Source organism: Mastacembelus armatus, chromosome 18, assembly GCF_900324485.2.
Source record: "Mastacembelus armatus chromosome 18, fMasArm1.2, whole genome shotgun sequence".
Taxonomy (NCBI): domain Eukaryota; kingdom Metazoa; phylum Chordata; class Actinopteri; order Synbranchiformes; family Mastacembelidae; genus Mastacembelus; species Mastacembelus armatus.
In genome coordinates, this window is record NC_046650.1 from 575227 (window position 1) to 597834 (window position 22608).

General features: G+C 41.4%; 1 protein-coding gene across 8 annotated transcripts in view; it reads right to left on the bottom strand.

Moving 5' to 3' along the window:
- Nucleotides 1-4653: 4653 nt before the first annotated feature.
- Nucleotides 4654-22608, bottom strand: part of mtmr1a (myotubularin related protein 1a) — a 43296-nt gene continuing 25341 nt past the window's right edge. For 6 of the 8 annotated variants that reach the window (XM_026327306.1, XM_026327297.1, XM_026327336.1 and 3 more), the window contains 10 exons: nucleotides 11848-11997; nucleotides 10494-10682; nucleotides 10185-10370; nucleotides 9851-10009; nucleotides 9713-9760; nucleotides 6371-6463; nucleotides 6076-6189; nucleotides 5955-5998; nucleotides 5744-5876; nucleotides 4654-5244 (listed from right to left, as the gene is read on the bottom strand). In XM_026327306.1, the coding sequence (XP_026183091.1) occupies nucleotides 5077-5244; nucleotides 5744-5876; nucleotides 5955-5998; nucleotides 6076-6189; nucleotides 6371-6463; nucleotides 9713-9760; nucleotides 9851-10009; nucleotides 10185-10370; nucleotides 10494-10682; nucleotides 11848-11997 (1284 nt within the window). In that variant the 3' untranslated portion in view covers nucleotides 4654-5076. The remainder of the gene's footprint in view (nucleotides 5245-5743; nucleotides 5877-5954; nucleotides 5999-6075; nucleotides 6190-6370; nucleotides 6464-9712; nucleotides 9761-9850; nucleotides 10010-10184; nucleotides 10371-10493; nucleotides 10683-11847; nucleotides 11998-22608) is intronic. The other 2 variants (XM_026327323.2, XM_026327345.2) reach the window with 2 other exon arrangements.

The window sequence follows — 22608 nt, forward strand, 5'->3', positions numbered from 1 at the left end:
TGAATAAAAGATAGAAAGATAGTGCCTACCTCTGCTTGCAACAGAACTTTACATTGAACTTAATCAAGATTCAATACATCTACTTCAACCACATAAGGCAGCACTAGAACAACACAGGAAGGGGGATTTAGTTACCCTGAGTATGATATCAGGTACAAAATGTATGTGTGTTGAGTATGAAAAGGACAAATCCATAAAGAAGATGGACTGTCAGATAGGCTTCCTGGCAAGTAGATGAACTATTAAATTGAGTTGAGGATGGAAAGTGCTGGAATCAACTTGGTACAGCTTGCAGATATTTAGGCTTGACAATTACTGACTTGCAAAATATATTGGATTATGCAAATTTGTGAGTAAAAGAACAATCTCAGTGTATTTCTGATGTGACACACTAATCCAGACTAGCCCAGCTAGAAGGGGTTAGGTAATTCTCATCTACCTAATCTGGTTCTTCAAATGCAGTTTTCTGTTAGAATTGTTAAACTGGGGGGAAAAGTGCACTTTTATTTTGAAATAATAACATTCAATTCAATTCAATTCAATTTTATTTGTATAGCGCCAAATCACAATACAAATCATCTCAAGGCACTTTACAAAAACTAAAACTAAAAACCCAACAATTCCCTTATGAGCAAGCACTTGGTGACAGTGGAGAGGAAAAAACTCCCTTTAACGGAAGAAAAAACCTCCAGCAGAACCGGGCTCAGTTTGGGCGGCCATCTGCCTCGACCGGTTGGGGTGAGTGGATAGAGCAGAGAGAAAAGAACAGCAACAATAAACAACAAATAGACACTGCAGGTTGGTGGGACCAGTAACTGCACATCAGCGATATACAGCTCCAGGACCAGGGACACCTGCAGAAGGTACAGAGAGAGGTAGAGGTAGAGAGAGAGGGAGAGAGCACAAACTAGGGGAGAGAGAGAACACAAGGTTAGTAAGATTCAATGGTGGAATATACATGAGGTGGGAGGAGAGAAGAGAGGGGAGGGGAAGGGAAAGGTCGATGGACCGATGGTCTTCAGGCAGTCTAGGCCTATAGCAGCATAACTAAGGGATGGTTCAGGGTTGCCTGAAGCCAGCCCTAACTATACGCTTTGTCAAAGAGGAAGGTTTTAAGTCTAGCCTTAAAAGTATAGAGAGTGTCTGCCTCCTGAACCCAGGCTGGGAGCTGGTTCCATAGGAGAGGAGCTTGATAACTAAAGGCTCTGCCTCCCATTCTGCTTTTGGAAACTCTGGGAACCACAAGTAGACCTGCACTCTGAGAGCGAAGTGGTCTATTGGGATAATATGGTACTATGAGGTCTTTAAGGTATGAAGGAGCTTGATTATGAAGGGATTTGTATGTGAGAAGAAGGATTTTAAATTCTATTCTATATTTTACAGGGAGTCAATGAAGAGAAGCCAATATAGGAGAAATATGATCTCTCCTGCTAGTTCCTGTCAGGACTCTGGCTGCGGCATTCTGGATTAATTGGAGGCTTTTTATGGAGATATTGGGACATCCAGATAGTAATGAGTTACAGTAATCTAGCCTTGAGGTAACAAATGCATGGACTAGTTTTTCTGCATCATTTTGAAACAGGATGTTCCTAATTTTGGAAATGTTGCGCAGGTGAAAGAATGCAGTTCTAGAGATTTGTTTCATGTGTGAGTTAAAGGACATGTCCTGGTCAAAAATAACTCCAAGGTTTTTTACAGTAGTGCTAGAGGCCAGGGTTATGCCATCTAGAGTAGCTATTATTTGAAAATAGTTATTTCTGAGATTTTTTGGCCCAAATATAATGACTTCTGTTTTCTCAGAGTTTAAAAGTAAAAAGTTACTGGTCATCCAGGCCTTAATGTCAGTTAGACAGGCTTGAAGTCTGGTTAACTGGTTTGTGTTAACAGGTTTAACAGATAGATATAACTGAGTGTCATCTGCATAGCAGTGGTAATTAATAGAGTGAATTAATGACATATCCTAAAGGAAGCATGTACAGGGTGAACAGAATCGGTCCTAGCACGGAGCCTTGTGGAACTCCACAACTAACTTTTGTTCGTGTGGAAGGTTCATCATGGACATGAACAAATTGGAATCTGTCCGATAAATAGGATTGGAACCACTTTAACGCTGTTCCTCTGATACCAATCACATGCTCCAGTCTCTGTAATAAGATGTTGTGGTCAATGGTGTCGAATGCTGCACTAAGGTCTAGGAGGACAAGTATAGAAACAAGTCCATTTTCTGAGGCTAAGAGAAGATCGTTGGTAACTTTCAACAGTGCTGTTTCTGTACTATGATGTGCTCTAAATCCTGATTGAAAATCTTCAAATAGTTCATTCCTGTGTAAGTGGTCTGATAGCTGCTTAGCAACAGCTTTTTCTGGGATTTTAGAAATAAATGGCAGGTTGGATATTGGTCTATAATTAGCCAAGACTCCTGGATCAAGACTAGGCTTTTTGAGTAAAGGTTTGATTACTGCAGTCTTAAAGGCCTGTGGTACGTAGCCTGATACTAGAGATAAATTTACCAAGTCCAATAAAGATGAGTTGATTAATGGCAGGGTGTCTTTAAGCAGTCTAGTCGGGATGGGGTCTAAGAGACACGTTGATGATTTCGATGAAGCAACTACTGATGTAAATTCAGAGAGATCTATGAGAGAGAAGCAGTCTAAACATAACTGAGGTCCTACAGATGATTCAAGAGCTACTGTAGTAGAAGATTCATTTATTGCAGGTATAGGAAGCATCTGCTGAATTTTATCTCTAATAGTTGTGATTTTATTTGTAAAGAAACTCATAAATTCATCACTGCTGAGAGCTAAGGGAACACTGGGCTCAACAGAGCTGTGACTTTTTGTCAGCCTGGCTACAGTGCTGAAAAGAAACCTGGGAACATGTAAAAGATACAAAATTGTGAGGGTTTAGCATTGATCATTTGATCACACTCAAGCTAACTTCATGTATACAGCCCTGGACTAGGCTTAATCTTGATTTTCAGCCTCCCCAGGAACAGGTTTTGCACTCAAAGATGATTTTCAAGCCTGCATGTTGACATTATTGCATATAGACATGTTAACTAGATTGTTTTGCTAGTTTGCAATACCCAGTGACACTATTCATTCTTTGACGTTTGATGGCTGGCTTTACAAAGCCACTTATATACAACAACACAAAATTCATAATAGAGTTCTCATTTATACTATGATTTTCTCTCCATACTGTATACACACTTGTAGCTTGTGTTGAACTGTGTGTCAAGTTTTGAACAGTCTTTATTGCCTTAAGTGTGACATTGAACACTTGTTTTCTCTATTACTCCACTATTATAACTATCCGGCAATATGTTACAGGTTAATATTAGTAACTAATAGGAAATAAAATAAACAGTTAAAAAAAGAGATGAGAGACTGGACTTTTTAAATAGATTTTATTTTTTAAATGGAATGTCAGCAGTGGTGATGGCTCATTAAGGGGATTTGTGTATAAATTTACATACACGTTATTTACATTAATAAGATTCATACTTAAGCATGCACAGTTTGTCAGCATGATTTGCACTGCAAAAACAGTGGCAGTGAGCGAAAAGGAGACGTTAAAGACAGTAAAGGAAAAATTTTGTTTTTGCAAATATGGCAAAATATGGGAAAGAAAAAGCAGAACTCTATGTACCACAAGCACACAATAGATCTCCTGCAGTTTGCTTACAGAGAACACATTGGTGTGAATGGTGCTGTCTTCTGCATGTTTCTGTCATTTGGAAGAATCTGCAAGTTATGAGGATTATGTTCTGTGATTTTTCAAGTGCACTCAATACCATCAAACCAATCATCCTCAGAGACAAAGTCAAAGGGATGTGAGTGGACCCCTCCTTTATTTCCTGGATCACAGACTACCTGACAGAAAGGCCACAGTTCATCAGGCTGGGGAACTGCAGAGTAGAGTTTTGAGTAGCATAGGGGCTCCACAGGGGACTGTTTTCACTGTGTCTATTCTTGTACACACTGTACACAGCAGACTCCACGTACAATTCTTACCACATTCAGAAGTATTCTGATGATACTGTGATTGTTGCATGTATCAGGAATAGACAGGAAGAGTAGAGAGGCCTAATAAAATCCTTCTGTGCCTAGACTCACAAAAACTGCCTCCTATTGAACACCTCTAAAACCAAGGAAACGGTAATGGATTTTCAAAGGTCTAAGCCACCTCCTTATACAGTCAACATCTGTGGTGCAGACACTGAAGATATCTAGATGTGCACCTGGACTGGTCACTGAACACACACATTCTATAAAAAAGGACAGAGCGCCTTTTCCTCCTAAGGCAGCTTAGGTCCTTAGACGTCTGCAGGTAGATGCTGCACATGCTTTACCAAACTATGGCAGCAAGTCTGCTGTTTTATGCTGCAGTCTGCTGGGGAGGCAGCATAAAGCAGAAGGATGCAAGGCAGCTGGACAAACTGGTCCAAAAAGCTGGAATGACTGGAATGAGCTTGGACTCACTGGAGGCTGTGGTGGTGAGATGCACACAGAAAAAGGTAGATGCTATCTTCATCTCCTCTCATCTACAACACAGCAGTCATGACTTTGGTGAGAACTATAGTGGAGCTGAAAATTAAAATTCTAGTCTTGAGGAAAAGGATCACTGATTGCTTAAACACTGACAAAGCAGAGAAGTGTAAGGGAAGATTTTATTTTATATATTTTATAATACTAATGACAATTGTATTTGCCACATGTGACTCGCAGCCTTTTGCAGTCCTATGAATAACAGAGCAGCCCTGAGACATAATTTAACATTTTTTATGCAAACATAAAACCACTGGAGGATAAAACTAGTGGCACCAAGAATCAAGTTGTGAACTGTCATAATTTTTTTAAATAAGTACAGTTAAATTACTGACAGTTGGGTTAGGCAAGCTTTGAATAATTTCTTAAATTCCTTACATCCCTTTGCACAGATTTAGAAATGGTAATATAAATGTTAGAAGCCCTCATACTGTAAACATTGTTATCCTCAGTATTTGCCGTTAACTGGCCTCAGACATGTGAGGGGCAGAGAGTGATGTGTAGGGGTGTTTCTTATGTTTCTGTGTCAGACACCAGTGTGCAGTGGAGTTCCTGTGGCATGTGTGTGGGAGGGGGAGTGTTCAGAAGAAGAGGATGGGGACTGGGAGAAGGCCTCTTTCTGCAGCTCCTCCACCTTCCTCTGCAGCTCTGCCCTCAGGATCAGCAGCTCCTTCAGAGTCTGGTGCACTGGTACCTGAAACACATAAATTATGATAATAATAGCAACAGGAGTAACATGGTAGAGAAGCTGAATCTATTATTAGTGCACTAGGCAGAGCCCCTATAACGACACAAATTCCAACAATAGCCAATTAAAATCACCTCCTATCACGGCTAAAAGGGCAGCAACTCAAAGGAGAAGATTGGCATCTCTTAGAGAAAAAGGTTCATCTATATGAACAACCTAATATTAAAAACAGTCCCCAAAAAAGCACCCACATATACATTACCCTGAACACAGTGGTAGAACTAATAAGTAGCTGATGTATGTTGATGCCAGTGGTGTATAAAACAAAGAGGGTTCTGGACAGGTGTGTAGTTGTAATTGTGGCATCGAGAAGGAAAAACAAGTGAACAATTAGTCATCAGTTATTTGATGGCTGCTGCAACAGTTCCTACAACCCAAAATCTCTACATCACTGCTTTAAATGCTCTTCCCCACCCTCCATTAACTCAACCCAGAGGCAGCATACCTGTGGTCTCATGCGCGGGTTCCAGCGGGCATAGTAGCTGGTCCAGAGCTCCAGGTGTCTGGATGAAACGAGTGGATACAGAACATGGTGCTCATAGTCCACATAAAAAGGGTTGCTGAAGTCCTCAGGTTGGCTGGTAAGGGACCAACATCAAACTGTCATATAATCACACCTACTCCACTAACTCATATCTGAGAGGCCACGATCTTACCTGTTAATGTAGGACCACAGAGACACCGTCTTTGTCTGCACCTCCTGCACAAGACAAACGTTTTAACATGACATAGCTCTTCACACCCATGAACCATTGTTAACATAGGAATCATATATACCTTGGCTGCCCTCTCTGCTTCACTGTTATAAAGGAATGTACCAAACAGACAGCTGTAGAGGTGGTCTAACACTGTCATCAGGAACAGCTCATTGAATTGAAAGGCTGCTGGGAACTGCAATCACAAGAGAAGTTATTATAGCATCTACATCCGAGCCCATATGCTGGCTTATCCTAGTGAGCATTAACCACAGATTTTTTTAGTGTGCTACTCCAGGACAATAAAGCCTTTATTCAGGCCTGGTTATGGGAGGTCTTGGGGCCAGGGTTTAGAAAGCCTGATGAAGGAGTCTTACCTGTCGAGTCATCTGCCAAACACAGTCAATGAACTGTACAAACAGAGGGGAGCGCTCTGAATTAGCATGGTTCTCATCACCATGGCCCACTCGCTGTAACACAGGAAAAAGTACTTTAAACACACATACATTTCGTACCTGATATCATCAGAAATCTACAATACCCCTACAGTATAAAGAGTGACTATAATATACAGTAACATACAGACAATCAGCTTATCCATTAGAGCCACTTCCATAAATAAATTCACTATTTTGCAAGCAAGGGGACTGTTGCAAGTTATATGTATGTGAGAAATTCTAGGTATTTGGATGACATATTTGTCAGTTTTTAATGCCTCTGAACCACATGTTTAGCTAACTGATCTCTTTTCCCAATTATCATGCATTTTGAATTAGATGCATTGAGATCTAAATTATTAGATGAATTAAGATCTATTATTGCTAATATTAGATTAGAATCAACTTGTCATTACACATGGACAATTACAAGGCAATGAAATGCAGTTAGCATCTAACCAGAAGTGCAGTTAGCAGTAAGTGCAGTATCTACAGTATGTACAGTAAGGCAGTGCCATGAACATAATATAAGATGGGTGTACTATGAACATATCTACAGATGTGAGTACTATAAACCTATTATAATATACAGAGGAATATGTGCTATTAATGTATGTAGTCTCTATGAACGCTATCTACAAATGGATATGTGAAAATGATACCTTAAGCTAAGTAAGTCACTAGTGCAATGGACATTGAAAAAAAATGTTAAAGTAATAATCAGTAGCTATCTATATATACAGTGGGTACGGAAAGTATTCAGACCCCTTTAAATGTTTCACTCTTTGTGTCATTGCAGCCATTTGCCAAAATCAAAAAAGTTCATTTTATTTCTCATTAATGTACACTCAGCACCCCATCTTGACAGAAAAAAACAGAAATGTAGAAATTTTTGCAAATTTATTAAAAAAGAAAAACTGAAATATCACATGGTCATAAGTATTCAGACCCTGTGCTCAGTATTGAGTAGAAGCACCCTTTTGAGCTAGTACAGCCATGAGTCTTCTTGGAAATGATGCAACAAGTTTTTCACACCTGGATTTGGGGATGCTCTGCCATTCTTCCTTGCAGATCCTCTCCAGTTCTGTCAGGTTGGATGGTGAACGTTGGTGGACAGCCATTTTCAGGTCTCTCCAGAGATGCTCAATTGGGTTTAGGTCAGGGCTCTGGCTGGGCCAGTCAAGAACGGTCACAGAGTTGTTCCGAAGCCACTCCTTTGTTATTTTAGCTGTGTGCTTAGGGTCATTGTCCTGTTGAAAGGCGAACCTTTGGCCCAGTCTGAGGTCCTGAGCACTCTGGAAGAGGTTTTCTTCCAGGATATCTCTGTACTTGGCTGCATTCATCTTTCCTTCAATTGCAACCAGTCGTCCTGTCCCTGCAGCTGAAAAACACCCCCACAACATGATGCTCCCACCACCATGTTTCACTGTAGGGATTGTATTGGGCAGGGGATGAGTAGTGCCTGGTTTTCTCCACACATACCGCTTAGAATTAATGCCAAAAAGTTCAATCTTGGTCTCATCAGACCAGAGAATCTTATTTCTCATAGTCTGGGAGTCCTTCATGTGTTTTTTGGCAAACTCTATGCAGGCTTTCATGTGTCTTGCACTGAGGAGAGGCTTCCGTCGGGCCACTCTGCCATAAAGCCCCGACTGGTGGAGGGCTGCAGTGATAGTTGACTTTGTGGAACTTTCTCCCATCTCCCTACTGCATCTCTGGAGCTCAGCCACAGTGATCTTTGGGTTCTTCTTTACCTCTCTCACCAAGGCTCTTCTCCCACGATTGCTCAGTTTGGCTGGACGGCCAGGTCTAGGAAGAGTTCTGGTCGTCCCAAACTTTTTCCAGTTGAGGATTATGGAGGCCACTGTGCTCTTAGGAACCTTGAGTGCTGCAGAAATTCTTTTGTAACCTTGGCCAGATCTGTGCCTTGCCACAATTCTGTCTCCGAGCTGCTTGGGCAGTTCCTTCGACCTCATGATTCTCATTTGCTCTGACATGCACTGTGAGCTGTAAGGTCTTATATAGACAGGTGTGTGCCTTTCAAGTCCAATCAGTTTAATTAAACACAGCTGGACTCCAATGAAGGAGCAGAACCATCTCAAGGAGGATCAGAAGAAATGGACAGCATGTGAGTTAAATATGAGTGTCACTGTGAAGGGTCTGAATACTTATGACCATGTGATATTTCAGTTTTTCTTTTTTAATAAATTTGCAAAAATTTCTACATTTCTGTTTTTTTCTGTCAAGATGGGGTTCTGAGTGTACATTAATGAGAAATAAAATGAACTTTTTTGATTTTGGCAAATGGCTGCAATGACACAAAGAGTGAAAAATTTAAAGGGGTCTGAATACTTTCCGTACCCACTGTATATATAATTGGAGACAGCATGCAAGTTGTGTTCTAACACCCTAGACACTTCAGTACTATCATTAGCTGAATATAACATAGTTCAGGCATTTGCTTATGTTTGGAAGAACTGTTCAAAAGATAAGCAAATCATTAGTGAAGACAAAACAGAGGTAGACCAAGCAACCATCTGCCAGTTAAGTAGCTTTCCATTGAACTCACATTGGTTCTACAAAAACTATATAAAAATATCTTTATTTATTAGCTCTAATGCTACGCTTAAGTCCAATAATAATAATGATATTGCTTCCCCATCATAATGATATCCCATATAAAACATATCACATTTAGTTATTTAGTGCCTACCACAGCTTTTGCAATCATTATTTGCCTCTTTAATCTTCTCTATATAATACAGCTTCTTCCTACATTTATTCATCTTAGAACATGATTTCTTAGCTTGCAATACCTATCCAAATCCTGTGAGCAGTCAGACATACTAGCCTTTGTCTCTTTCTGGCATTAAAGTTTTAATTTCATTATCTAGCCATGCTGCATGAACCTTTTTGATGGTTTCCTTAGGGGAGCATGTTAAATTTATAAATTTATCTAAAGCTATTTCTTGATCAGGTTCAATGCATATATCAGACCACTGGATTTTCTCTTAATGAACTATTTATATGACCTATGAAAAATTATCTTTTGTTAATTTTTGGTGGCTTCATTCTCCTAACTAAGCACACTAAATTAAGAGCACTGTATACATGACCATGTCTATAGCATTGACCGTTAATCAAGTGGGCACAGTTAGGACCTTTGTCAGGGCGCATGCAGACATTATAGAAGCATTTTATAAGGGTAAGTTGTGATCAGTGATGAACAAATTCGCAACAAGAACGTAATCAGCAGGACAATTAGAATTCCAAGTTCCTTACTGCAGAAAACTTGTGTCCAAAACTAATCCACTCCTTTTCCACCAGAACCTATAAAAATATACATACAGAACATTACAACAGTGTAAAAAATAAAGACAACAATATACAGTTCATATCATGATATGACTTGTCTATCACCTGGAATCCACAAAGTGTACGGTAGTAGCTGTCCAGCATCAGCATGGCTAGAGAGGTGAGCTGTGTGGTTCTGTCCCAGCCGTCACTGCAGTGAACCACCACTGACGTCTTCCCAGACTCCAGCTTATCAGCTATTTTTGCTGCACCTGCAAGTAAGAGCTACACACATGTCCACTCCATTAAATTAACATTACACACACACACTGCACGTAATAGTTCACTTACAAGTTCAATACTTTGTAAACTTTAAAAGAAACAAAAGTAGATACTATACTATGACAAAAGAACAACAGTTATTCTTTACTGTGTGTGTGTTTGTGTGTGTGTGACTTACCCGTATGTACTCCAGCCAATGTGTCTGGTCAATAGCAGAGTGCCAGTGGGCTTCATCTATGGTGGGATAAACTACATCCTTCATCTTTCTCAAAGACTCTCTCATTACATGTATGTTGGGAATTTCCAAGAAGTTCAGCTCCACATTGGTGTAGAAACTTTCACTCTCATAACCTCCATCCTTTGCCTGCATGTGGTGGAGGTACCAGAGGTTGTGTTTGCCCAAGGGATAAGAAAAAAGCAAAAAGAATTCCACATAAAAAAAACAAAAAAAAACACCAAAACTACATTTAAAGGTGGCTGTATATACCTTGTTGGTGACTGCTACACTAGACTGCCGGGCATCAAAGATGGTAAGTTTGTGGGACTGGGCGTTGGCATCCATGATGATTTGGAGCAAGCGTTCATCCTCTTTGCAACGACGGTCTGTAGGTCCAACTAATGGCTGGCTGCACCGTATTATTGTGGCCTGAGACTCTGGATGGATCCAAGACAAGACCTGCAGGAAAAGAAGGAGCCATTCAAGATGAGGAGGACTCTCCACTGCTATTCAAAATAAAATCAGTGAGACATGTTGCTGGGTAACATGTTTCTTCATTAACAGACACACACATAAATTTTTTTGAAGTTAATAAAGGAATTCTTCATGATAAAGTCAGGGTGACTTTCTGAAAGCTGTACATGTCATGCAAGATCTTAGTGCTGTATTTGACACCTCTGACCACAACATCTTATTACTGAAACTGGAACATGTGATTGTGATTAAAAGAACAACATTAAAGTGGTTTAATCTTATTTATCAGATGATCCATGCACACAAAAGTTAGTTATGTCGTAGGACCAATTCTCTTCACCTTATGTAGCTTCACTTAGGCAATCTTATTAGGAAGCACTGTATTAATTACCATTGCTATGCAGATGACACTCCGCTGTATCTATCTATGAAACAAACCAGCTGGCCAGACTTCAGACATTCAATTCAATTCGTATAGCGACAAATCACAATCCAATCATCTCAAGGCACTTTACAATAGCTAAAACTAAAAACCCAACAAATCCCTTATGAGCAAGCACTTGGTTACAGTGGAGAGGAAAAACTCCCTTAAAGGTTATTAAAAACCTCCAGCAGAACCGGGCTCAGTTTGGGCAGCCATCTGCCTCGACCGGTTGGGGTGAGTGGATAGAGAAGAGAGAAAAGAACAGCAACAATAAACAACAAATAGACAATGCAGGTTGGTGGGGCCAGTAACTGCACATTAGTAATATACAGTTCCAGGACCAGGGACACCTGCAGAAGGTACACGGGGGGAGAGAGAGAGAGAGAGAGAGAGAGAGAGAGAGAGAGAGAGAGAGGGAGAGAACATAAACTAGGGGAAAGAGAGAGCACAAAGTTAGTGACATTCAATGGTGGAATGTGAGGGGGGAGGAGAGGAGGAGAGGGGAAGGAGGGGAGGGGAAGGGAAAGGGGGGTTAGGATAGGGGAGCTCAGTGCACCAATGGTCCTCAGGCAGTCTAGGCCTAAAGCAGCATAACTAAGGGATGGTTCAGGGTTACCTGAGGCCAGCCCTAACTATACACTTTATCAAAAAGGAAGGTTTCAAGTCGAGCCTTAAAAATCTTAAAAACTGTTCTCAGTATATGGCTCTCAGACTCATTGGACTCACCGGAATTCGGTGCTTGGCTCTGAACACAGACACTCGTTTGATGTCTTCATCTGTGATGTTGGTGGGAATGACCAGGATGGAGGGATATGTATCACACAGCTCAAAGGTGATGTTTATCTTACTGATGGCCCAGCTCTCATTAGGCAGACCCTGGCAAAACACATTCAAAGATGAGGAAGAAACCACTGGAAGATTATATACATACACACACATACACACATACACATACACACACACACACACGTTCATATATGAATGAATATATATATAAATAAAGTATCTATCTATCTATATGAGCAGCAGTTGCGTGAATGAAAATGCCTTGTTAATGACAGAGCTCAGAGGAGAATTACTTTGCTTTTATTCCTTTTCATTTTTATAATACACTTTTTAACATTATTTTTACCCTCTTTTAACTGGACTGGAGATTTTAGTGAGGGATTTTTTATCTATCTATGAAACCTGATAACACAAACCAGTTAACCAGACTTCAAGCGTGTCCAACTGACATAAAGGCCTGGATGACCAGTAACTTTCTACTTTTAAATTCAGAGAAAAGAGAAGTTATTGTATTTGGGCCTAAAAACCTCAGAAATAACTTTTCTAAAATTATAGCTACTTTAGATGGCGTTATTTTTGACCAGGACATGTCCTTTAACTCACACATAAAACAAATCTCTAGAACTGCGTTCTTTCACCTGCGCAACATTGCCAAAATTAGGAACATCCTGTCTCAAAATGATGCAGAAAAACTAGTCCATGCATTTGTTAGCTCAAGGCTAGATTACTGTAACTCATTACTATCTGGATGTCCCAATATCTCCATAAAAAGCCTCCAGTTAATCCAGAATGCTGCAGCCAGAGTCCTGACAGGAACTAGCAAGAGAGATCATATTTCTTCTATATTAGCTTCTCTTCATTGGCTCCCTGTAAAATCCAGAATAGAATTTAAAATCCTTCTCCTCACATACAAATCCCTTCATGATCAAGCTCCTTCATACCTTAAAGACCTCATAGTACCATATTATCCCAATAGACCACGTCGCTCTCAGAGTGCAGGTTTACTTGTGGAGCCTTTAGCTATCAAGCTCCTCTCCTGTGGAACCAGCTCCCAGCCTGGGTTCAGGAGGCAGACACCCTCTGTACTTTTAAGGCTCGACTTAAAACCTTCCTCTTTGACAAAGCACATAGTTAGGGCCTGGTAGCATCTTACAATCTGCTGTTGATGTGCCGGATTGTCTCAGGGGCATCTTTGCACATCCTGCACCTGTGGTCCTGCCTGGTGTGGTAGACCCCAGGATTTATCAATCTTGTGCTCAGGGACTGTTCATGTGCTTGCTATGATTAGTGCCTCTGTGTTGTCTTTCAGTCCAGCCTTCTCCAGCCACTGGTGGGACTTTTTGATATCAGCCAATTCTATTTGTCAGTGGTACATACCATGCAGGGGTTTGTCCTGTCATGGTGGTTCTTGCTCCTCTCACCTCCCCAGGCTTCTGCTGATATATTCACTAAGTACTCCATTACTCTGGGCCATCTTCCTGATGTACTGGATCTTTGCGGTTTCATCTCAGATAGTGGCTCTGACGCTCACCAGTCCCCTGCCTCCTTGCTTCCTCTTAGTGTACAGTCTCAGGACACTGCATTTGGGGTGAACCCCTCCATGCATGGTGAGGAGCTTCTTGTCTTGACATCAGGTTCATTATCTCCTTCTTTGACCAGCTTATTATGCCAGTTCGGTATCTGATGACCAGCAGGGCATAGGTGTTGATAGCTCGGACCTTGTTCTTCCCATTTAGCTGACTTCTTAGGACTGCCTTAATCTCTGTAGGGATTTGGCTGTGGCTGCTTTCCTTGTGGCTTCTTCTTGGTTCCCATTTGTCTGTGGGATTCCAAGGTAATTGTAGCTTTCCTCAAAGTCTGTAATGCTGCCTTCTGGGAGTTCAAGTCCTTCAGTAATGACAACCTTTCCTCTCTGTTATCATCTTTCCACACTTATCCAGTCCGAATGACATTCCAATGTCGTTGCTGTAGATCCTGGTGGTGTGAATCAATGTCTCACTCACTCCTGGCCTATAGCTTGATATCATTCATGTACAGGAGGTGACTGATACTACCCATATGACTGTGGGTATCCATAGCCAGTTGTTGTGTATGAAATCTGGGAAACTAAAGCCATACATAGGCAAACTATGTATCTTGTGTACATTTCTGGAAAGGCATATCTCACATAAATGAAAACATTAGAGCACAGAAAGGCATTACAATACCTTAGGAGGACAAGTGTGATTAAAATATCCTGCAGTAAAAGATCATGTATGGAAAAGAAGGGACTTTCTGGATGTACCATAGAGACTATCAGTGTATACAATAATGAGTCTGATATCACTGTATACATTTAAGAACTAAATAAAGAATTGGGAATGGAAGATGAGGGGAATCACACCAAGCCCCAGAAGAAGAGTTGGGCGGGGTGTGGTTCCCTCAGCATCTTTAAAAAAGGAATTGAGGAGAAGCAATACACCAATATGACCAAAAATGGGAATTTAATAGTGGCAAATGGGCTTAATTTCGAAATGAAAAGAGGAGGGTCAAGGGGTGTGGATCAAACCACTGACCATATGTATTGGTATAAAGCAGCGAGCTTCAGAAACATTGTCAGTCTTCCCTTGGGTAACTCTTGTGTGAATAAACACCTGTGCACTTGGATTCAATGGTTTCTCTCATGTTTGTGACCCTGATGAAGAGGATTGCCAGCTACACTTAGTGAATTAATCCAGTTATAGTTTAGTCAGATTGAAGACTTCCCAAAAGTGACAAGGACATCAGGACACGACATTTAGTGAGCCTAGTGGCGGAGGTCTGATGAAGTGGCCTGTGGCGTGGGACTGGGCAATATGGGACGGTGACGCTTATCTCACCAAAAAGGTGAGATAGATTTTATACTAAATTAATGAGCATAACTGTCCTCTCTGCTCCAGACCAACGTCCCATGTACTGCTAAACCTTTCCAAAAGAACCTAGAATTTATAAGAGAATTAATTGAGTAGAATTAAGTAAATGTAAATGCATAATTAAAATTTTTAAAAAGAAGATAGTTGAATCCAAAATTGACAGGTGTTTATAAATGTTAGTATTGTTTAAATGTGCAAGCTGATGTTGCTGAATGATTGCTTTGCTTAATGTGCATATTGCTGGTTGTGATTTATGAGCACATCTCACAAACTGCTAACCCCAGGATAGAGAGAGAATAGATATGGTAGAGAGAGTGAGAAAGTATGGATGAAGATGAAAGGAGTTTGTTGAATGTGGTAACTTTCATATGGATGGTATTGTGCCTGATGTGTGCAGGAGGAATGATATGGTGCATTGTTAGGGATCGGGAGGTAATTAGGGTAGCATTTAATGTGACACAGTGGAATAGTTCTAGTGTTTAATAATAAAGTTGTGTGTGTCAAAGAGACAGAGTGAGTGTGGAGTACTCAAGTGTGAATGAGGTGATATACTAGTGGTTTGTGTCAACAGAGATTGAGAAAATAGAGCTCAGTGCGACCCGTGCCAGAACTGGGGGTCAAAAGGTTAAGTCTGAGTAATATCACTGTGCCCTCTCAGGAGTGATACGTACTAGAGGATAACCTAAAGGAAAGTGAATTAATCCAGTTATAGTTTAGTCAGTTTGAATACTTCCCAAAAGTGACAAGGACATCAGGACACGACACAGTCTTAGTGATGACCTGGCTGAGGGGGTTCAGGCCTATGCAAAACAGCAGCGGGAACAGAGCATCTCCTTGGTAGATGCCGCACTTGATGGAGACTTGTGACATCAGCTTGAAGTTGACCACTAGGGTTGTTTTCCATAGACCCATTGAGTTCCTCATGAAGGTTCTTAGAGTCCTGTTGATGTTGTATAGCTCCAAGCATTCCAATTCAATCTCAATTCAATTCAATTCAATTTTATTTGTATAGCGCCAAATCACAATACAAATCATCTCAAGGCACTTTACAAAAACTAAAACTAAAAACCCAACAATTCCCTTATGAGCAAGCACTTGGCGACAGTGGAGAGGAAAAACTCCCTTTAACGGAAGAAAAAACCTCCAGCAGAACCGGGCTCAGTTTGGACGGCCATCTGCCTCGACGGGTTGGGGTGAGTGGATACAGCAGAGAGAAAAGAACAGCAACAATAAACAACAAATAGACACTGCAGGTTGGTGGGACCAGTAACTGCACATCAGCGATATACAGCTCCAGGACCAGGGACACCTGCAGAAGGTACAGAGAGAACAGAGAGAGAGGGAGAGAGCACAAACTAGGGGAGAGAGAGAGCACAAGGTTAGTAACATTCAATGGTGGAATATACATGAGGTGGGAGGAGAGAAGAGAGGGGAGGGGAAGGGAAAGGGGGGGGGTTAGGGTAGGGAAGCTCAGTACACCAATGGTCCTCGGGCAGTCTAGGCCTATAGCAGCATAACTAAGGGATGGTTCAGGGTTGCCTGAAGTCAGCCCTAACTATATGCTTTGTCAAAGAGGAAGGTTTTAAGTCTAGCCTTAAAAGTATAGAGAGTGTCTGCCTCCTGAACCCAGGCTGGGAGCTGGTTCCATAGGAGAGGAGCTTGATAACTAAAGGCTCTGCCTCCCATTCTGCTTTTGGAAACCTGTACTCTGAGAGCGAAGTGGTCTATTGGGATAATATGGTACTATGAGGTCTTTGAGGTATGAAAGAGCTTCATTATGAAGGGATTTGTATGTGAGAAGAAGGATTTTACCCCTCTGGGGTCGATGCACGCGCCGGCGCGTTTTGACGCATCTTTTTCTGATAAGGCCGAAACAAACTTAAATTACTCCGTCAATTCTGATCGTACAGATAAAAGAAGTATATCATTCAAATCTGTAAAGGGTCTAGTTTTAGTGGTATACCATCATAATAACAACAAAACGTTGTGCTTTTTTTAAATGAAGAAAGCCGGCAGGGTGCGCTCTCGGACTTTTCTGTCTCTGCCATTTCTCTTCACAGACGCGTAAATAAAACAACCAGAAACTCAGCGAATACTTGCCTCATAAAAATAAGAATTATATGGCTAGAAAGCTTGAAATGTGTCTTTTCAGTGAAACAATTCAAGTCAAAAACAAATAATCACTTTTGATTTAATCCATATGAATGTAAGGAGAAGTCCGTTTTTTCCTGTCTCACCTCATTACAGGTAATGCGGTCCCGCCTTGTACACTGTTCACTGTTCACATGTAAATAATCTCAGGTGAACCAGGTAAATATGTGCACGCCCCCGAGAAATGACAAAATATCAAACTTCATCATAGAATTTACTCACTTTTTCGGCGCGTTTGGATGATGGCGCGTTACGCACGTGAAGCGGCGCTCCTTAAATTCCTCACAGAGACAAATAGTTTAGCTTGTCCTCAGAGTAAAAACACTGATTTTAACTCAAATGAGGATCGTTTGGCTCCTCATTGTGTTGTATTGTGCTGCACTAATCCGTCCCATCTACATTGACTGAAAGGCTCATTATGCGCGCCTTTGTCTGGTCGTTCAGTGCGTCTTTTGTGTTCTCAGGTAAATCACATGACTATTCATCCTCAGACACACCCTCTTGCATATGGCCTTTCTGGACAAAAAGTGTCTTAGAAAATTTAAATCAGTGTATTGTTTACTGTGAATGTGTGAACAAGATGACATTCACAGCACTCTGAAGTAAACACTTTAGCCTACAACATGCAGGTCTCCAAAGTCTTGTGAACCAATGTCCTGTTTGTGTTTTATGGTCTTATTTCAGTGAGTAAAAATTGTAGTTTTTCACTAACCATGCATAACCACTTTTTTCTAAAAAACACAATACTGTATAAACTTGCTGCTCACATATTATTGTAGCCAATTTTGTGCTGATTACAGTGTTATCAGACTTTAGACATTAATATGTTTAAAAAACACTGAAAAAAGCACAAATGTCAGGACATGTCAAAATTTATCCAGGCCCCAAAAACCCCCTCAGACCCCAGAGGGTTAAATTCTATTCTATATTTTACAGGGAGCCAATGAAGAGAAGCCAATATAGGAGAAATATGATCTCTCTTGCTAGTTCCTGTCAGGACTCTGGCTGCGGCATTCTGGATTAATTGGAGGCTTTTTATGGAGATATTGGGACATCCAGGTGGTAATGAGTTACAGTAACCTAGCCTTGAGGTAACAAATGCATGGACTAGTTTTTCTGCATCATTTTGAGACAGGATGTTCCTAATTTTGGAAATGTTGTGCAGGTGAAAGAATGCAGTTCTAGAAATTTGTTTTATGTGTGAGTTAAAGGACATGTCCTGGTCAAAAATAACTCCAAGGTTTTTTACAGTAGTGCTAGAGGCCAGGGCTATGCCATCTAGAGTAGCTATTATTTGAGATTTTTTGGCCCAAATATAATGACTGCTGTTTTCTCAGAGTTTAAAAGTAAAAAGTTACTGGTCATCCAGGCCTTAATGTCAGTTAGACAGGCTTGAAGTCTGGTTAACTGGTTTGTGTTAACAGGTTTAATAGATAGATATAACTGAGTGTCATCTGCATAGCAGTGGTAATTAATAGAGTGCTTCCTAATGACATATCCTAAAGGAAGCATGTACAGGGTGAACAGAATCGGTCCTAGCACGGAGCCTTGTGGAACTCCATAACTAACCTTTGTTCGTGTGGTAGGTTCATCATGGACATGAACAAACTGGAATCTGTCCGATAAATAGGATTGGAACCACTTTAACGCTGTTCCTCTGATACCAATCACATGCTCCAGTCTCTGTAATAAGATGTTGTGGTCAATGGTGTCGAATGCTGCACTAAGGTCGAGGAGGACAAGTATAGAAACAAGTCCATTATCTGAGGCTAAGAGAAGATCGTTGGTAACTTTCAACAGTGCTGTTTCTGTACTATGATGTGCTCTAAATCCTGATTGAAAATCTTCAAATAGTTCATTCCTGTGTAAGTGGTCTGATAGCTGCTTAGCAACAGCTTTTTCTAGGATTTTAGAAATAAATGGCAGGTTGGATATTGGTCTATAATTAGCCAAGACTCCTGGATCAAGACTAGGCTTTTTGAGTAAAGGTTTGATTACTGCAGTCTTAAAGGCCTGTGGTACGTAGCCTGATACTAGAGATAAATTTACCAAGTCCAATAAAGATGAGTTCATTAATGGCAGGGTGCCTTTAAGCAGTCTAGTCGGGATGGGGTCTAAGAGACACGTTGATGATTTCGATGAAGCAACTACTGATGTAAATTCAGAGAGATCTATGAGAGAGAAGCAGTCTAAACATAACTGAGGTCTTACAGATGATTCAAGAGCTACTGTAGTAGAAGATTCATTTATTGCAGGTATAGGAAGCATCTGCTGAATTTTATCTCTAATAGTTGTGATTTTATTTGTAAAGAAACTCAAATTCATCACTGCTGAGAGCTAAGGGAACACTGGGCTCAACAAAGCTGTGACTTTTTGTGACTTCCAAACGCTGCATGATCCATCATCTTAAATTCAAAAGTTATTAACGAATGATCTGACAAAACAGGATTTGGGGGAAAAACTATTAGATGTTCAATTTCGATGCCATAGGTCAGAACAAGATCAAGGGTGTGATTGAAACAGTGGGTGGGTTTATTAACATTTTGAATGAAACCAATTGAATCTAATATAAAATTAAATGCAATGCTAAGGCTGTTATTTTCAACATCCACATGAATGTTAAAATCTCCCACTATAATGACTTTATCTGATCTAAGCACTAGATCAGACAGGAAGTCTGGAAATTCAGTTAAAAACTGAGTAAGGGACAGGTGGACGGTACACAATGACAAGTAGAACTGGTTTTTGTGTTTTCCAGTTTGGATGTGAGAGACTAAGAGTGAGGCTTTCAAATGAGTTAAAATTGTTCTGACGATGAAAGTTTAATAATAAGTTTGAGTGGAAGATTGTAGCTACTCCTCCACCTCGACCTGTGCTTCGAGGAACATGATAATTTTTATGACTGAGGGGGGTTGATTCATTCAGACTGACATATTCATCCTGCTGTAACCAGGTTTCAGTAAGATAAAGTAGGTCAATTTGGTGATCAGTTATCAAATCATTTACTAACAAAGATTTAGATGAAAGGGAACTAATATTTAATTGTCCACATTTGACAGTTCTGTTTTTCTGTTCAATAAGAGGAGTAGTCTTAATTTCTATGAAGTTTTTATGAATAACTCCTCTTCTGTTAACTTCTGATTTATTTGATTTATATGTTCGAGGGGCAGACACAGTCTCTATGTGGTTTGAGGGGGGCGGCGGCTCTAAGGAAACTGCAGAGAGGCGTTTTAGACTGAGTCTCTGCATCCCGGTCCCCACTCTGGATTGTCAGGCTTTAGGTTGGCTAATAAACTCGGCCAAATTTCTAGAGATGAGAGCTGCACCATTCAAAGTGGGATGGATGCCGTCTCTCGCTACCAGACCGGGTTTTCCCCAGAAAGTGGCCCAATTGTCTATGAAGCCCACATCGTTTGCTGGACACCACCTAGACAGCCAGCGACGGAACAACGACATGTCGTCGCTGGTCAGATTGGGGAGGGGTCCAGAGAAAACTACGGAGTCCGACATTAATTTAGCAAAGTTACACACCGACTCAACATTAATTTTAGTGACCTCCGATTGGCATAATCGGGTGTCATTGCTGCCGACGTAAATAATAATTTTCCCATATTTACGATTAGCCTTAGCCAGCAGCTTCAGATTTGACTCGATGTCGCCCGCTCTGGCCCCAGGAATACATTTGACTATGGTCGCTGGTGTCTCTATTTTCACGTTCCTGACTATGGAATCGCCAATTATCAGAGTCGGTTTCTCAGCGGGTGTGTCGCTGAGCAGGGAAAATCTATTAGAAACGTGAACAGGCAGGTGATGAGCCATGGGCTTCTGCTTAGGAGTACGTTTCCGTCGGACCGTCGCCCAGACTAATTCTCCGGGCTGCTCCGGAGCTGCCCTTGGACCGCTAACAGACCCTGAGCTTGGTGGCTCCACACCAGCTAACGGGGCTAGGCTAGCTGGCTTTTGTTCGAAGGTGCGGAGCCGCGCTTCCAAATCAGTGATCCTCGCCTACAAGGCTAACAGAACCTTACACTTATTACAGGTATCATTATCGCTAAAGGAGGCAGAGGAATAACTAAACATGTGGCACACCGAGCAAGAAAGAGAGAGAGAGGGAGAGGCCATGTTAGCTAAGCTAACTAGCTAGCTAAGCTAACCGGTAGGCTAACGAGCACTAAGTCAGGAAATAGCAATAAATACCGGTCAAAATAGAAAGGTACTTGACTAGTACCGGAATGTAGCAGTTAATGAATTGTTTAGAGTTTAGTTAGTTTTTAGGTGTGTTAAACTATAGCTAGTCTGTTGCTAGTCTGTAGACGAACTATACAACACACACAACACGACAGGCTTGCAAGACAAAAGTGATTCGCTTACCCGGAGAGCAACACCAACAGGGGGCGAAAAAGCTCTGTGTTGCCCAGGATCTATGTATGAGGCATTGAGTCATAGGCTTTCTTGTAGTCAATCTACGCGGTGCACAGTTGGTCTGTCTGTTCTTACAGTCTCGAGGGACTGCTTTGTCTACCAGTAGTTCATGTTTTGCTCCCCTGGTGTTCACACCCATTCCTTTCTGTGATCCGCTCATGTATTTGGCCATGTGCTTACTCATTCCAGCTGCTATGATGCCTGACAGGAGCTTCCATGTTGTGCAGAGACAGATTATCGGACACTAGTTGGATGGGACTGCTCCCTTTTGGGGGTCCTTCAGGATCAGGACTGTCCTTCCTTCAGTCAGGCATTCAGGATGAATCCCATCCATTAGCAGCTGGTTCATTTGAGCTGCCAGGCGCTAATGGAGTGCAGTTAGCTTCTTAGCCAGTAGATGTGGATCATATCAGGTCCCGGTGTTGTTCGTTCTTATGTGATGCCTCCTTCTCCCATATGTTTTTCCAGTATTGTTCAGTCTCCAGCCTTGGTGGGTCTGCTCTCATGTTATTACCCTGCCACTGAGACTACACTTTGGATGGTTCGGTGGAGAACACCCTATTTTCCTTGCTTCTATTTCTCTGGTGTACCTCTTCAGGCATGTAGGCAGGGCCAGAGTTGTTGCTTGCCAGTCTTCTGGGCCCCCGTTATGGACAGCTTGTTGTACTTCTTACCCAACTCTTTCTTCATCCCACCTCTCTGCGTTTCTGATAGTTGGCTAACTTCTCTTTGTGTTGTCTCCAACCTCCTCCTCCATGCAGGATACTGCTCCTTAGTGGTGATGTTTATCTTGTCGTCAAGCATCTCAAGGATCACTGTTGCGGTGGTGTGTATCAGCTTGTTAGTCTCAGAGGAGGATTGTTCGTAATGCTGCATTCACGTCATCTATTAGACTTTCAGAAGGTACTTCGCTTAGTCTCAACAACTGTGGAGGTTCCAGGTGTCCAGCCTACTCATGATCTTCAATCTCAGGTCAGCTGCTCTTGTGTTGAGCATGTGGGGACTTGTTATTGGGGCTTGGTACCCAATCTCAGGTGTGTATGACATATTTCCCCCCGGACCTCTTGGTTGTTATTGGGGCTTGGTACCCAATCTCGGGTGGGTATGACATATTTCCCCCCGGACCTCTTGTCCTGACTCCCCCTTGCTGTAGCATTTGTGTGGTATCTCTATAATCTCTAGTTGTGATAGCATTTGCTGTTTACAGATGTTGGAACACTGAGCTACTAGTAGTTTC